Source organism: Poecilia mexicana, unplaced genomic scaffold (assembly GCF_051168715.1).
Source record: "Poecilia mexicana isolate PSO_F unplaced genomic scaffold, ASM5116871v1 scaffold_18, whole genome shotgun sequence".
NCBI lineage: Eukaryota > Metazoa > Chordata > Actinopteri > Cyprinodontiformes > Poeciliidae > Poecilia > Poecilia mexicana.
The window spans coordinates 5,470,658-5,486,535 of record NW_028263387.1 but is presented as its reverse complement, the minus strand read 5'-3'; the positions used below and the strand labels follow the sequence as shown (position 1 = coordinate 5,486,535).

The following is a 15,878-nucleotide window of genomic DNA, read 5'->3' as shown; positions in this document are numbered from 1 at the left end:
CTTGTACATCACCGGTCATCTTCTTTTATTGTCTTTTTTTTTAGCTAACGGTAAATCTTTTAAAATCCTTTCTGCATCTGATGGATAATTAAATGCTTTTGAAAGCATCTACAGAAGGGGAATTTATTTCTGTTTCTTTCCGCTCTTGTTTGAGCAAATCTGAATTTTTGTCAGCTCATTTAGGAGCTGTGCTGAGAGGCATTGGCTTTGATTGAAAAGAGCAGACGAGCATGGGGATGTGTTGAAATGCTAACGAGCGATTTGACAAAAAAAAAAAAAAAAGAAAAGAAAAAGCGATGAAACCGACCGAGTTTTTAAAACAGAATCGGCTAAAGGAAGGAGACACTGACGGGATTTCAGAAGAGAAGCGAAACAATTAAGTGTAACTAGACTTTATTCTCAGCTTTTGACAGGATATTTCTGTTTCACTGATCTATATCTGAGCAGAAGTAGGTTAGTAGTATTTTCTCTTGCTGTATTTGATTTTGTACAGGAAGATAACAATAAGCCACGATAGTAAAATGATGAAAACCCGTTTTCATATCGTCCTGTGTACTGTAAAAACTGACAGCCACCTTAAGTTAAATGCACATATTTTTTCTCATAAACTCCACTTTTCACAAGTTTTATTTTAATACAGAACAAACATTTATGAGTCTCCACTATTTGATTTGTACCTATAAATTGTTCTGTTTTGAAGCTTTTCAGCATCGATTTGATTCATACCTGAAAATTGACTTTTATGATAGTTTTAAGGCATTTTTTGAACTTTCGGTTCCAGTGGAAAGGATTCGAAATATATTAGTGTGGAAAGTTTTGAAGGTTAAGTCAGTTGCTTGGTTTCTTTTAATTCTTTTGATTCATATGGCACTTATGGATAAAATAACCAAATGTTTCCATAATATAATGATAAAGTGTTCAGTCGAAGAACAAACAAAAATTCACATAATGTAGTTCAGGGGCTTTTTTAAAGTTACTTCTTAAGCGTCTAACATAATGCATACATGCCTATGAATATTTGTGATCGATATCTGATATTAAAAGGCTGTTCTGTGAGTTACATTCATATTGTGTAACTAAAACAGATGTTAATTGTGATGCAACTTTTTTTTTTCTTTTACTTAAGTAAAAAAACCTGGAGGCTAATTAAGCGTCTTGGGCTCTTTTGTTGCTCTGGTTTCTCTGTTCATTAAGGAAAGTAATTGTTAATTATATGGCAACATCGTATACAGAATCACAAAGTAAAAATGTAACACAACTTGATTAGGCTAGAAGCAATAAAAATAATTCACAAAACAGAAAAACAACATTAGAAACCTCCAGAATTTAATTAACTCTGTGTAAAAAGAAAAATGTCCAGTAAGTTTTAAAACTCAAACGGCATCATGAAAGGAGTAAAGAGGAGAACTAAGGAAACCACTGAGTTCTGGCTTGTTGACCTTAATCAATGCATCATAATTACATGACTGTTCTTACATGTAAGGAGTTTGTTTCTTCAAAGCTCTGAAGGTTAAAGCAAGAGATGCAAAATGGATTCCATAATGAACTTGTATCCAGATACAATCAAGCTCTTTTTCATGAAAAAGATTAAATATCTTATTAAAGTCGCCCTGCTAACAGTTTACAGTAATGACTGAGGAATACCAAGTCAAAACTACATGTTTACAAGGAAACAAGCTGCTTTCATGGTTTTATTTATTATATTTTCTATTTTGGAACTTCACAGGTCCCAACACTGCACCTTGAGGAACCCCAAACATCAGATCTGCTTGGTCAAATGTGAACAGATTTGTGGGAATCCTCAACTTCCTTCCAGACCGGTAAGATGGAAACATTTGAAAACGGTTCCAGACTATCAAGTAAAGTTATTAAGATTATAACTCATAACCCTGTGCACTAGCGGAACAAGTCAGCGACGGGCCGGGGGGGCGGGGCCAATTACTGGGCCCCTAACGAATCACCGGGCCCCTGACGAGTATCACCTGCACTGTTGGAAACTGTTGACGTTTGTCGTTTGATTTTTACCCAGGAAGCACATCGGCTAAACCGTGAGTGAGAGAGTCACTGAGACTGACTAGTATATATTCCATTGAGGGAAAGTAACTTTAACATTAAATACACCTTTCTCAACAGGCGAGGGCGCACTTTCTTCGTCTATAATCAGACATTTAAGCGACTTGAAACCATTCCTCCCTCCCTGGCACCTCCAGACCCGGGCCCCCGCCATAGCTCCGCATCTGACCCTGTGGTGGGTGAGTGATACTGGGAGAACTGGGTGAATTTCTGAAGAATAACTATACATGACGTTGCTGCTCCAAGGCATTTCATTCACTCCAACAAGTAATAACAAAAGCGAGTGCTGCAAACACACATTTACACACATTCGTCCACATACGACGCGACACACACAGAGACGGAGCACAGCCCAGCAGTATATGACCAATTCATCTCATTACAAGGACTCCGCTCTGCCGTACCACATGTATATCTTCCTGTTATCGCATGCAAATGGGATTCACTTATTGGGTTTGCATGCTTTAGTATACTGTACTGCATGGCAAGTCTATTACAGAGGAAATTAATTCAGCACACAATCCCAGAATAGCAATTCTTTTTCGATTTTATGCACACCGCAGTGCATGAAGAGTTATCTGGCCAGGAAGAGTTTATCTAGAAAAATAAACTGTCTGAAAGTTAAAGGCTCAACTCTGAAGGCAAACGAAGTTACTAATAAAATAAATGCATGTCTTGTCTGACGCGTCGTATCAGCATTTAGGAGGTGCTTTTTTAAAAATATGTTATTTAAAACAAAGATGGCTGTGTTCGTATTAGTTTGTTAGTAAAATCAACACAGGTAATGCTGATATAACTGAGAAAACAAAATCTAAGAGTTTTTGCTCGAGTTTCCACTGCAAACATCTTGGTACACTTAATTTTTTTTAAGCCAACACTTCCTTACCATTGATGAGAAACTACTAGGTCCACTGGGTAAATATTTCATTTGGAAAATGGAAAACATGTCCTGTTATAGATGAATCCTTTATTGGTCATAATTACCTTTACAAATATGTAGTCATCTTGCACCAGCAGCGAATTGTGATCGATTCTACCCAGAAACTGGGCGGTCAGCATTTTGTCCGAACAGTTCTGGATGAGGCAGGTAACGTAGAGGTGACCTGCAGAGAGACACGAAGGAACAGGACAGAAACATTGGTTACCGTTTAAGAATAAAAACAACTCAGTCCTTTCTATGTCTATTTTGAATATTTAGCCAACCGTTATTATTATTATTATTATTATTATTATTATTGGATATTCCGTAGCAATTAAGACTTTCCGATTTGCTGTTCACAGTATTTGTGGATTCAGCAATTTGCTGATTCTTCTGTGGAACAAAAATCCAAATTATTCATGGAAACTTCCATGAATAATTATTGTTCTTAAAAATCTGCTCTGGATTTTAATTATTTTTGTTTTAATAAAATAACACGCTATTGGCTGGCATTTTCAGCGCAGCCAATTGAAAAGCGCCACTCGTTTTTCTTACAGTTGATTGACTGTACTCCCAAGGAAGACAGGAAATGTTAGCTTATGTGCCAAGTCAGTTTCCACTGAGCCCATTAATCCATATTAAGGTGTGTTTGGTGTTTTAACTATTAAAATAAGCAGTTAAAAGAATTTTAAAGGGGATATTTGCAGATTTTTGCTACTTAAAACATATAAGAAACTCTAGTTGCCCCACAAGTAGCCATTCAAGTGATATTAAATGAGCAAAACAAAGATGAAGGAATAGTAATAAGACTTCAGCTTTCACTGTAAACCTGCCACACAAAAAGCAGAGGAGGCTCCACACAGCGTGACGCAAAAATGAAAGAGTGTTAGAGTTGGAAAAGAAAAGAAATTGAGACATCTTTTTTGTCCAAACACCATAAGATCTGACAGCTTCTCCATGGAAATCTGGCCGCTGCAGCGTCCAAATGGCCGGGGGCCTGGGGGGGGGAGCTAATCCTCACAGACAGACACAGCGAGGTTAGCACCTGTTGCAGAGCTCACCCACTGCTGAATTTCAATCCAGCAGCTGCATCAGCAATATCAACACATTATCCTATTCAGAGGCTGGGACAAGCTGGTAGCGGAGGAAAAAAATGATAACACACACATACACACACACATAACAGCATACTATCCCATTCTAAGTCTTCATGCACCCACACAGGTGTGAGGTTTGGTACAATGTAACATTTCAATGGGATGGATGAGTCTGGACTTCCGACCTCTGCAGTGGGAGGAAGCTTTTTACACACTCAGCCACTGATACGAGTCTTTTTTACATCAAAGTTACAAACATTCTTGCAACTTTATGCTGTCCGTTTTAAATTGTTGGTCTCACATTTAATTTCTGTACATGTGTAAGCCAAATAATTGAATTTGCTTTGAGGTGATGAACCTTTCATTGAACCGCCTCCAGGTGTTCATGAGTCATATGTGTGTTTTCATACATGACTCCGATATTGCAGAACCATAGATTTTGTGCCAAACAGACTATGTGTAGCTCCCCCTGCTGCCCAAATTGAAACATAACACTACGAAAGAAAAATGAGATGTTTAAAATGGCTTTCCAGAGTGGATTTTTAAGAACAACCTTTCCTGGAGTCATTTTTGTAAACTTAATCTCGAGAGATTGTGAAAAAAAATATTACATAGAAGAAAAGGTGGTTTTTATACTTGGGTAAATTTGAAAAAAAAAAAAAAAATCATACATTTACTTTTGAGTAATATTGCTATGAATTATCACATCTCTTACTTGAGAAAGTAAAAGTGAAACATATATTAACCAAAAATCCATCAGAGACAAACAAATGTTATTTTCTATCTGCTGAGCCAGCAGCACGTACTGTTTTACATTTGATAATAAATGAATATATGCAGGGGGGGGGGGAGTGGAAAAATCTTCAAAGAAGATTTTTCCACTCACAATATGGCTGATATCTCACTTGTACACATGAAAGCCAAGGTAGCGTCCACTCTTCTATGGTCTATGGTTACACGGCTACTTGACGTATAAGCTGAACAAGTAATAACACGCTAAACAGCGTCAAAGAAAACAAACTGCATTTATTTTTGGAAGAATTTTTAACTGCGAAATAGCTAGCTAGCCTACCGCCAATATAGCAATTCAGAATCTCGTTTGATGCTAGTACTTAACGTCAGCATTATCGCCACCTGCTGGTGGATATTAGGTATTACAATGTCTTTCTTGTTGATACGGTTTCAAACGTAGCCTTTTTTCTGGAAGGTTCTCTTTGGTTCTCCGACCTCCTCCATTAAGGGAAAGTACTTTAATGGTGACATCATACATTGTGTGGCAGCATTGTTTCTCAGAGGAATAAAAGCAGAGGAAAGGACAATCAGAGTAATGACTTTAGCTCCAGGGTGAAAAAAAAAGTCTACATTGCATCACCTAGTCAGCCCTCTTTATTGGCACTGTACCCTGCCCTCCCCCACCGGCGCCCCCCTGAGACACTGGAGAGGTGTCCGCTGTAACAAATGGAGTGGCTAATTTATTGAAAAGCCCAGACATTTAATCAAAGCAGCATATGGCGAGGAACTCATTAAAAAACTATTACGGCGGGCTAAGTGTTCAATTCCGGCTAGTAGCTCGTGCACTTCCTCATGCCTTTTTGCCGTCCTTTCACATCTGCAAGCGCGCTCATGTTGGGTAATGAGCGCGCATATTTGTTCTTCCCCAAAGCAACTGAGATATTATCCCAGGGAAAACTGTAAGAGGACAAGTAAACAGGATTTTAGATGTTTTTTGTTTTTTTTGTCTAATAAACTGGTTGTTTGAACATCTAGACTTGAGGGAAATGTGTGTTTGTGTAGGTATCTCTGTGTCGGTCGGTGTTTCTAGGCCTGTATGTATCTACACATGCTTCCCTATACATTAGTCTCCCTAATGACACACACACACACACACACACACACGGTTATTCTCCATGTAAGACCCTGTTGCACACATGGCTCATCCATCAATCGATCGGCGCCGATCTCTTCTGGAGTCCCGTACCCTCTCGCCGGCCGGAGGCCCGCCGTTCCTCGTCTCGCAAAGATCCCCTCGACTCTGCGTCCTTCGCTGTCGCTCGGCGTTTAACCTTGGCGCCGCCGCATGTGACGAGAGGTGGACTGAACAGAATGGTTTTGCACGCCTGGTCGCCCCGGCCCCGCTTTAACTCGGCATCTATCTGGGCACCGAATGAAGGGGATCGAAAAAGAGAGAGGCAGGAGGAGCATGTGGCGCTGCTCGTAGTCCCAGGAAGCAATCCCATGCCTGGGCACCCGGCCCGCACAGACGTCCTCTTCCTCTTCCTTCCTCGCCGAAGACAGGCGGTCCCTGTTCAGGCCGACAGATTTCACAGCACTCTCCTCAAGAGGTTCGGCTTTTGGGAGGTGTTTGTGTTTTGTTTTTTTTTTCCCCTACAGGGCAGTTTAATGAAGAAACAGTAAATGGTATTCATTTAAAAACAGCTTTTTCATGCCCTTTGGCTGCCATTCACAATGAATCTGCCTGTTTCAGGTTCATTTATAGTTGGAGGGTTTTGTAAATAATGGATAAACACAATTGGACATTTACAATCTCACATGCATGCTTCCATGTTTGCCCTCACAGAGGAGATCACAAACCCATCACTGAGCCAATGTGATTATCTGTTTGGTCATTTTATGGACGCAGAACATAGAATTACAAAATCAAGCCCTTTTTAGCCCCTCCCCCCCGCATCCATTTACATCAGTCCAACATTTATCATCACTTATCTTTTCTAGCAGCTGTACTGAACAGCTGACTTGGTGGTTGGAGCAGAGAATAACTCACCACACACAGTTTTGGGAACTGAGAACATCCACAGGGAAAAATAAATAAGCAGACTAAGGTAGTTAATCCAAGGTAATTAGTAGTTGGTACTACTCAAATCGTACCAACTGTATGCTGGCGTGTCTGCTAACTTTATTTTTTGGGTCTAAGAATGAAGAAATTAAGCAAACACTTTTCCGTGAATATTTCACATGAATTATTTTTATTGTGTGCATTTACATAAAACCTTCATTTTGAGGTGGAGTTGATCTCTGAGGCATCTTCGAGCCCCTTGTACTTTGCTGCATTTCTTTGAGATGCTATTTTGTCTAAGAAAAAAATCTCCTCACCATACTGAGAATTTTCAAGTAAAAAAAAAAATTAGACACCATTGTCATCGTCATGGCTACGAGGTTTATACATACATTGAAAAAAATAAATAAATCACTGCAACTTATGTTTTTGGTGACAGGGATACGTTGTTTCTTCTGGCACAGCAAGCAATGTTTGTGGAGATAATCTGTCGTGTTTAGTGCTTCTCAAAATTTGTCCTTGATTCGTATTCGTCGATATTTTTCCAGAAATGTTTTTAAAAATTCACACTTTCCACGCAAACTGGAGCATCTGGAAGAGTTTGTTTTTGTTGTGGCGTCGTAGACAGGACCTGGCTGTTTAGCCGTTGAAAGGAGGAGAGTGTTCCCACTGCCAGCTGGTCTTTCATTGGACAGGAAGGGTTAAAGCCAAACGCCTGATCCATCAGCCATCATAAATGATCCAACATGTCTCACACTTGTCGCAAGCAGTGATGTTTTTCTGTCATCTAGTCAACGGACAGCATTGTGTGTCGCCAGAAGCTCCACCATAATCTTACTATCCTAAACCATTTCCCTGTGAAGCTACAACTGAAGGATTTGTGAGATATGGTTTGGTTGCATAACCCACTTTTACAATTAAACACAGAAAATGGCGTAGTGGAACATATCGACCTGTGTTGTACCACTAAGTGAAAATAACACAATAAATAAAAGAATCATCGCAGTACCTCCACTTGAATCTTGCATTTCCATGTGCACCAGATCAGGATCCAAATCCACACCAGATACAGACCTAAAGACACACAGAGGAATTCCATTATTATGAAATGTTTCTGATCGTTTGGTTTGATGTTAGTTCGTCATTCAAATACTGTATGTATGCACAGTAGTGCATCAGAGATTTATCAAAGTCAGATATTTTCCAGACTGGTGAATGGTGACGCAATACCAGGTCACATTAACTCCACTCTTTGGTGTGAAAGTTGTTATTGAACGAAGCTAACAAAATGAATGATTTAGGTATAGCGATAGTTTAGTGTTTAACTGGCTTTTAGAAGTATAGCTATGCTTCCTACACATCAGTTGTTCATTTAGGGTGCTACGACAAAGAACAAACTTTTGCTTATTAGTTTTATGTTGTTTTGTTTTTTGTCTGATTGTTTCAGGTATAAAAAGGAGCCATCTGCTACAAAACATCAACTTGTTCTCACCTTGGGGACTTTTTGATGAACTGCTAAAGAAGCAAATCTTAGCTGATTCAGCTAACATTAGCTGAAGGGATAGCAGCAACGTAGCACTGCTTTATGCCTTTAGGTTTTCAACATCTGTCTGTTATGATAGATTTGGCAATGTTTTGGAAATCAGCGAGTTAAATACGTAGTGAAAACACACTGCTGTTTAGAGCTAGTAATGCTAACCACGCAAATAGCATCTATAACATAAGACACTAAAGACAGGTTTGTTTTTGTATTTGTCTTAAAATAGTTAAAACTCTGTAATAATGTCATCCCAGCAGAATATATGAGAAATAAATAAACTGAGTCATAAATGAGGACATCAAAGCATGCTGGTGAACTGCCTTCCAGCCCCCAAGGTGCCCGAGTAAATAAATAAAGCTTTAGTTTAAGGGAAAGTGAAAAAAAGGAAGCTTCCATGTCATTCTGAAACACTCAGAGTTAAATACAGTTTCAGTCTCATTCTTTGAGCCCTTTGGTGATGTGTAAAATTTACAGCACGTTTGATTAGAACTCTGTAGTTTAATGGAGAGTTAAAACATCATTACTTTTCTTATATAGACAATTAAAGAGCAATTAGTACCATATAAGGGTGTATAGAAGGAAGAAAAACATCAGACTGCTAAAAGGAGTTCCATTTCTTTTTATATAAATCAAATGGGTTTCATGATTAAAATGTATTTGATCTAATATGCCTTTGTCTTAATTAGGGCTCATTTTAATGCTGTGAAATAACACTTAAACATTAAATACAATCATTTTAATCAATACAGCTGATCTGGGAATTTTTCAGATCAGCTGTAACTAAAGAGAACAATGCATCAGCTGACCAAAGCACTCTCCAGTTTTCTGTCAATAATTTTTCTTTTTTTAAAGAGCTTTTTCTTAAGCCGAAAATAAAACAGGCTTGTGTATTTTGTCAACATAATTTTCAGAAAGATCGAAAACCTTCTGGAACAGTTGCGACCTTGACAATCTGAGACCTCATTTTCTGCTACTTTCTTGTCATTTTATCTTAAAAAGCAATGGCAAATTAATTAAATGCTTCTGAAATGATTTTCTTTAAAGTATACATCTTTTAAAAGTGTTAACAGTCCATTAAAAGTTCTTTTATTTTTAACTTTAGAACCAGACAAATTCTCAGTTAATGGTCAATAACTGTAACGCAAATAATCTACACCAGGGTTCCTCCGTTATTGTAAAATTACAAATCATTTATGTAATGGCCTGATACTTAGTCTTAAATTTATGAAAATGTATTTTTACTGTATAAATTTGTGCCTTTTTTATTAGGAGAATAAGGCATTACTGACCAGAAGATTCTGTCCTTGGTCACCCTCTCTTGAAGTAAAGTCCACTTGCGGCCCAGATCGGTTGAAGCGAAGAGCTGGAGACGAGAAAACAGTGAGACAGAAAAACCCAACACTTAGTGCGTTTAGCTTTAATCATGGCCATAACCTGCAGCTTATTACCAGCTGGATCGCTCACAATGGAGGTTAAATTGATGGGATGGAATATGAAAAAAAAAAAAAAAAAAAAAAAAATCATCCAATCAAGCTACAGAATTTCATGGTTCACCAAGTCAAGATTGAGCTCAATTAATTATTAATCATAACAGGTGAGGACTGCAAAGTGCATGTGTGGTGGGCATGCGTGCGTGTGTGTGTGTGTGTGTGTGTGTGTGTGTGTGTGTGCGCGTGTGTGTGTGTGTGTTTGAAACTTCTTGAACTATGCTCAGGACAGTGTGTTGGTAGTAATATGCAGGTTGGTTGAACCATTGATCGTGGTTATAATGAAATTCTATCGATTTTCATACTGTCCTCGATATCTAAAGAAATATAATTAAAGTCAGAAAAGGTTTTGAGCGCAGAGCTCTCTCTATCGTGCGACTTTGACAAAGATTTACTACCATTTCATTAAACCTCACCTTTCTTCCCTACCCTCATTTCTCATAATCACCTGAACATGTGAGTTATCCTTTGTGAAATATGTCGTCACTAAAGGCTCTTCCTGTTAAATATTTAAAGCTCTGAGTATAAAGAAGCCTGGACCCTTTTTTGTGCCATTTATTTACCCATAAATGTGAAGAGGACTCAGTCAGAAAACATTGTGGAAACAAAGTAACGGGCTGCTTTCGATGGGGGAAAAGCTGCTTCACAGTCTAGGTGGCTGAATCTAGACCGAAGTGGTTGGTGTGAAGAACCTTGTTCAGGACGTTTCCAGATGTTTCTGAGGCGAAGTCAGAAATTTACCAAGTCTCAACTCCAGTAGGCAAGACTTAGTACACAAGAACTGAACTTAATGAGTAAACTGCATATTTACATGTTGTTTCGTGTCTCTGACTGCAGGTCAGGCGCTACGGGTAGTGACCAAAAGGACTAAATCCTTTCCTCTTAAGAGCTTAATCCATGTTAGAAAGGCTCAGAGTGAAATCTGCCTCTGCCAAATCAAGCCAGTAAACTCAAGAGGTTGAAGGAACTGGTAAAGATGTCTCGGATAACTCAGAAGAAAAGGTCAGAGAGTCTTGCTGGTGATTTGGAGGAACGGTGCTGCACGACGGGACTCAATTCTAGGAAGCAGAAAGAGCCTGAAAGAAATTTTTTTTTGCACTGAGACATTTATTTAGCTGTGGCACTTGAGATTCCACTTGCACCACTTTTAAGTTGTGGTTTACAGTTTCTGTGGAGTGCAGCTTTTAACTACCAATAACAAACTTTGCTGGACGATAAATTCTCCCAAAAGTTACTGCGATAAACGATGTTATTGTAGTTTTGAGACCGTTTCCAAGTAACATATTGGTGATGGCATCGTAATGCAAGTGGAACCTCTCAAAGATCCATTAACTTTATCTTCTAATGAACATTTCACATTGGAACTGGAAGACATTTTAAATACCCACAATAAATAAATAAAACAACAAATAAAATGGACACTGAAGTCTCTGTATACAGAACTGTCCTTCAAAATGAGGGCTAGTTGAGACCAATACACCAGACTGAAGACTTTGGTCATCCAGACTTAAGTACAAAGGCCTAAAATGATTGTAGCAAAAGATTATTTTTTCTTTGCAAGTCAAATCTACATCGTATGAAAATTGTACTCACTATATGTATGATGATGATGATTGGCGATCTGAATCAGATTTATACGTCAAGTATTTATATGTCAAACAAGAATTTTAACTCCGGTTTCACATTATCGTCAATGAAGACACAACGACGATAATTTATTCCTCATGAACTTAGAACAACTGAATGTGATAAACTATAAATGTCAGCCTCTGATATCAGGCACAACCAGCATGACACAAGGTCTCAATTATAGAGGAGCGCAGAGCCTTTCACACAGACGGGTCTCTACTTGTGCGGTGCGGTCGTTGAGCGACTGCAATGCCTCCCGGCTACAAAGAGTATGGAACTAAAACAGCATCTGAAGACGTTTTCAGAGCCATGAAGCCACATTATTATCTAGCTGTGGATGTGTGTGTGTGTGTGCGTGTGCATGTGTGTGTGTACATTCATTAGGCAGCACCTGAGGATCCCTCCCTGCCCTACATCTGTCACCGTTAAATAGCCGGTTTTAAGGCTTGCACTGTAACTGACAATTTCCCTCTAATGAGAACGCGAGGCTTTGAAGTTGCATGAGAATACAACGTATTGTCTTGCATTCGGAGACGCCCTCTACGCCTGAGTTACTTCCACGATAATTGTCGACTCAATATGTGCTGCTCACTTTCAGTTCGTCTCCCAAGGAAGCAGTTTATATAATCAGGCCAAATGTTAGAAAATTAACAGCACGCCAGTCTGTCCGCTGCTCATATTTTCTTGTTCTAGCAGCATTCCCACCACGCTGTGAACAAGAACAGCCATGTCGCAAACGCTCAGCTGCCAAGTCCATGACAGAGATACCAATAAGACGGATTTTCGAATCGGGGACAGACTTGGTGTGCTTGAAACAGGAAGTCTCAGAGTCCCTCGTCCCTCACCCGTCCGTCCTTGCAGTACGCCAGCAGCTTGTCTTCCTCCTTTGGGTGGAAGATGACAGTGTCTGGTGTGAAGGCGACCGCCTGCCGTTGGAAGGAGGAGCCCTCGTCTGTGCTGATGAAGAGCATCTGGTCTCGTTCGTTGATGGACGAGCCCACCATGACCACCTGAAAGACCAAAGGCAAAGAGAGGTCAGAGGTCAAACGCCTGGAAGGGTAATGTTCTACAGTGGTGTTGTTCAGAGTGGGGACTGCCAGAGGGCGCTGTGGGGTGGTCTCAGAAAGTTGGGAAAAATTGCAAAAAGGAAACAAATCTTAGAATTTTTTTTTAACTTAATTTTTTTTTTTTTGCATAATTTATTTAGTTTTGTTGTTCAATCTTTGTGAAATAAAATAATTGATTGAAATGTTCTTTTGTTTCTCTTGCTAGACATAAACTAACAAATTGAAAGTGTGTTCAAAAAACAAACCAGTTGTCACCCACAGGCTTTCTCGGAAAAAAGTCAGTTTTGGGCGTTTGAAAGCTGCGACAAGGACTGTAAAGAAAAACTGTATTATCTGGTAATAAATCCACAATATCTTATCTGATAATTAGATTTTCCACCAATGAACTCACGGCCATCAGTATGAGGCAGCATTTATGCTAAATGAATGTAGCAAGTATTGAACAGTAACTATAAGACATTCTAAAAGTTGATATTCTGTAGCAGAGTTGTGCATATTATCTCTCACACAAATGAATTTTGCGACTTCACGTTTACATTTACTCAGCCATTTTATAAACCTCAAAAACTTTTTTTTAAAAATCAGCTTCAGAGGCGGACGACCTTGCATTGATTATCTATTTAGAGTTTTATAGCTCACAAAGTGAAAGCACTAAACACGGGCCAGACCAGGACCTGCCAAACCACCAATCACAGTTATGAGCCATTTAAAGCTACCAATAGCAGAAATCAATAACAATTAATGAGCCAGGACCATTCATGCGCCGCATAAGAGAAGCGGGACGCTGACCAACGAGGGTTTGTTGGTGTAAATTATGATCCAGACTTTCCATCCGCAACACCAGACTATATTTAAGTCAGTGTGTGTTTGCTGTTGGTGTCAGATGAAATAATGCAGAGCAGTAAAGTATGAAGAAGTATGTGAACATAAAACAATTCGAAAGGTTTTAATCAGTGAGTATGATTGTTGTACGTGGATGGAACTCAATATACCTTTACACTACAAGTCTTATTAACCCAGCAGCACTCACATCCTGCACCAACAAGTAGATCAAAATGAACTATTGGTGTACAAGATACTATCAACGTGCAAAAGGAGGTGTCCAATCGCAAGACTTCTAAACTCCAAACTGAACCACAGCTGCCTGACTGCAAATAAGTAAGAACTGTGGACAAATTTAAGGGATAGGAACCTGGGAAGGGAAAGGCTATTTCATCTGGTTGTTTTGTCACATTTTTGATTAAATATCTTTAAGGCTACAAGTGTGAAAATGTAACATCTATTACCAACGGCATGTACAGTTAAAACCGGAAGTTTATATTCACCAAACTAAAAAAGACACAAACCTTTTTATCTCAGCGCCTGAAGTTGTATCAGACCACACTCAGAATTAGATAATCATGGCTTTGGAAACTTCTGAGTTAGTTGGAGGCAGACCTGTGGATGTATTTGAAGACCAAACCTGGAACACTCTGCTTTCTTGTTTGACCCAATGGGAAAGTCTGTAGAAATCAGCCAAGATATCAGAAAGAGAATTGTGCAGCTGCACAAGTCTGGATCACCATGACAACTAATCACCGACGCTTGACGGCATCACATTCTTTTCAAACTTTTATACGCAAGTATAGATATGATGCAATGTCCAACCCTCATACCGCTCAGGAAGGAGACAAGTTCTGCGTCTTAAATGTGCAGGTAGACACCAAGGTCTTTCACAAGCCAAAGACCTTGTGAAGACGCTGGTGAAACTGGTGAGACAGTATCATTATCCACAGAGAAACGCATTTTGTACCGACATGGGTTAAAAGGCCATTCGGCAAGGAACAAGTCTCTACCCCAAAAGAATGAACAAAACACCAAATTGCAGTTCCCAAACACAGACTCTCATGTTCAGAGACATGTCCTGTGGTCTGATGAAACCAAAGTGGAACTGTTTGGGCGTGATGATCATTGTTACATTTGGAGGAAAAACAGGGATGCTTGTAAGCCTAGGAAAACAATTCTAACAGTGACGTACGGAGGAGGCAGCGCCACGAGGAACTGGTCCACTACATAAAACAGATGGCATCATGAGGAAATAACACTATGGAAAGGCTAAAGACATCAACCAGGAAGATGGCACTTGGGCACAGATTGGTGTTCCAAATGGACAATGACCCTTACTGTACATCCGAAGAGGTTACAAAGTGGTTTAAGGACAAGGTCAATGTGGCTAATCACAAAGCCCTGATCTTAGTCCTAGAGAGATCAGGGCAGCTCTGAAAAGGCATCTGGAAACAAGGCGGACTACAAACCTGACTTAGTTCTGTCAGTTCTGTAAGGAGGAATAGACCAGAACTTCATCCAACTACTGTGAGAACAATGAGGAAGGAAACATAAAACATTTAATAAACAGTCAAAGACAATCCTACCAAATACTGAGGACATGTATGCAAACTTCTGATTTTGAAGATATTAAGTCAACTGCTACAATTAATGGTCACCTATCAGTGAATTATTGCCTAAAGTTGATTGATTGAATTGGTGAAACTGTTGAAATCAATTATTAAGACGGTCTTTGGAATTGAAAACAAAGGCAACCTTTATCCCTCTGGCTTTTTGGGTTGAGAGACTCTATGAGATTTAATTATCAGTATGCTTTGTGATTTTTACCAAAAACTAAAACACTTGGACTACTGGAATCTCAAACTTGGGATCATTGTTAAAAATGGGAGCTTTGTTCAGAAAACAAAAGGAACTAAGAAGGGTCTCCAAGAATCCTTTAATGTTATTTTCTTCCTAACATTCATTTATAAGCAAAGTAAAGTAACTAAAGGCAGCCTTGTACTGCAATGTTTAAACAGAAAAAAAGCACTTTGCCAAATATGAATTTACAGTTTGCCCAGCATTTCCATCCCTTTTAATCATAAAGCAGACAGATTCATCAAAACTAATGTTGTTTGTGTTTATTTAATACTTTTAAAATGTTTTTCCCCCTTATTATTTTTCTTCTTTTCTGCTCTCCGTTAAGATAAAAGGTTCAACATCAAATAAGCTTCACACTTGCAATGCACTTAACTGTAAAGCTGCAGCCGCGTACTGGTTCTATATTATATTAGAGAAATTAAATAAATTTATATGCCTAGAGACGCACACGCAGCGACTAAGAGGGCGCAAATTCTTTTTGGTATTCTCATCATGACTGCAATTAGGCAGCGTGTGAAGAACGCCTCACATCTTTCTGGCTGGAATGCTTAAGTGCTCTGTGGGTGTGTTTGTTTTTAATACCTTGT

The 15,878-nt window shown here is 39.1% G+C and overlaps 1 protein-coding gene across 1 annotated transcript in view; it reads right to left on the bottom strand.

The window, feature by feature from the left end:
• The window catches only part of LOC106917176 (sortilin-related VPS10 domain containing receptor 2), a 36,088-nt gene extending 28,136 nt beyond the window's left edge, over positions 1-7,952 (bottom strand). The window contains exons 1-2 of the mRNA XM_088015982.1: positions 7,893-7,952; positions 3,058-3,176 (exon numbers count right to left, since the gene is read on the bottom strand). Coding sequence (XP_087872108.1) covers positions 3,058-3,176; positions 7,893-7,917 — 144 coding nt within the window. The 5' untranslated portion in view covers positions 7,918-7,952. The remainder of the gene's footprint in view (positions 1-3,057; positions 3,177-7,892) is intronic.
• Positions 7,953-15,878: the final 7,926 nt, after the last annotated feature.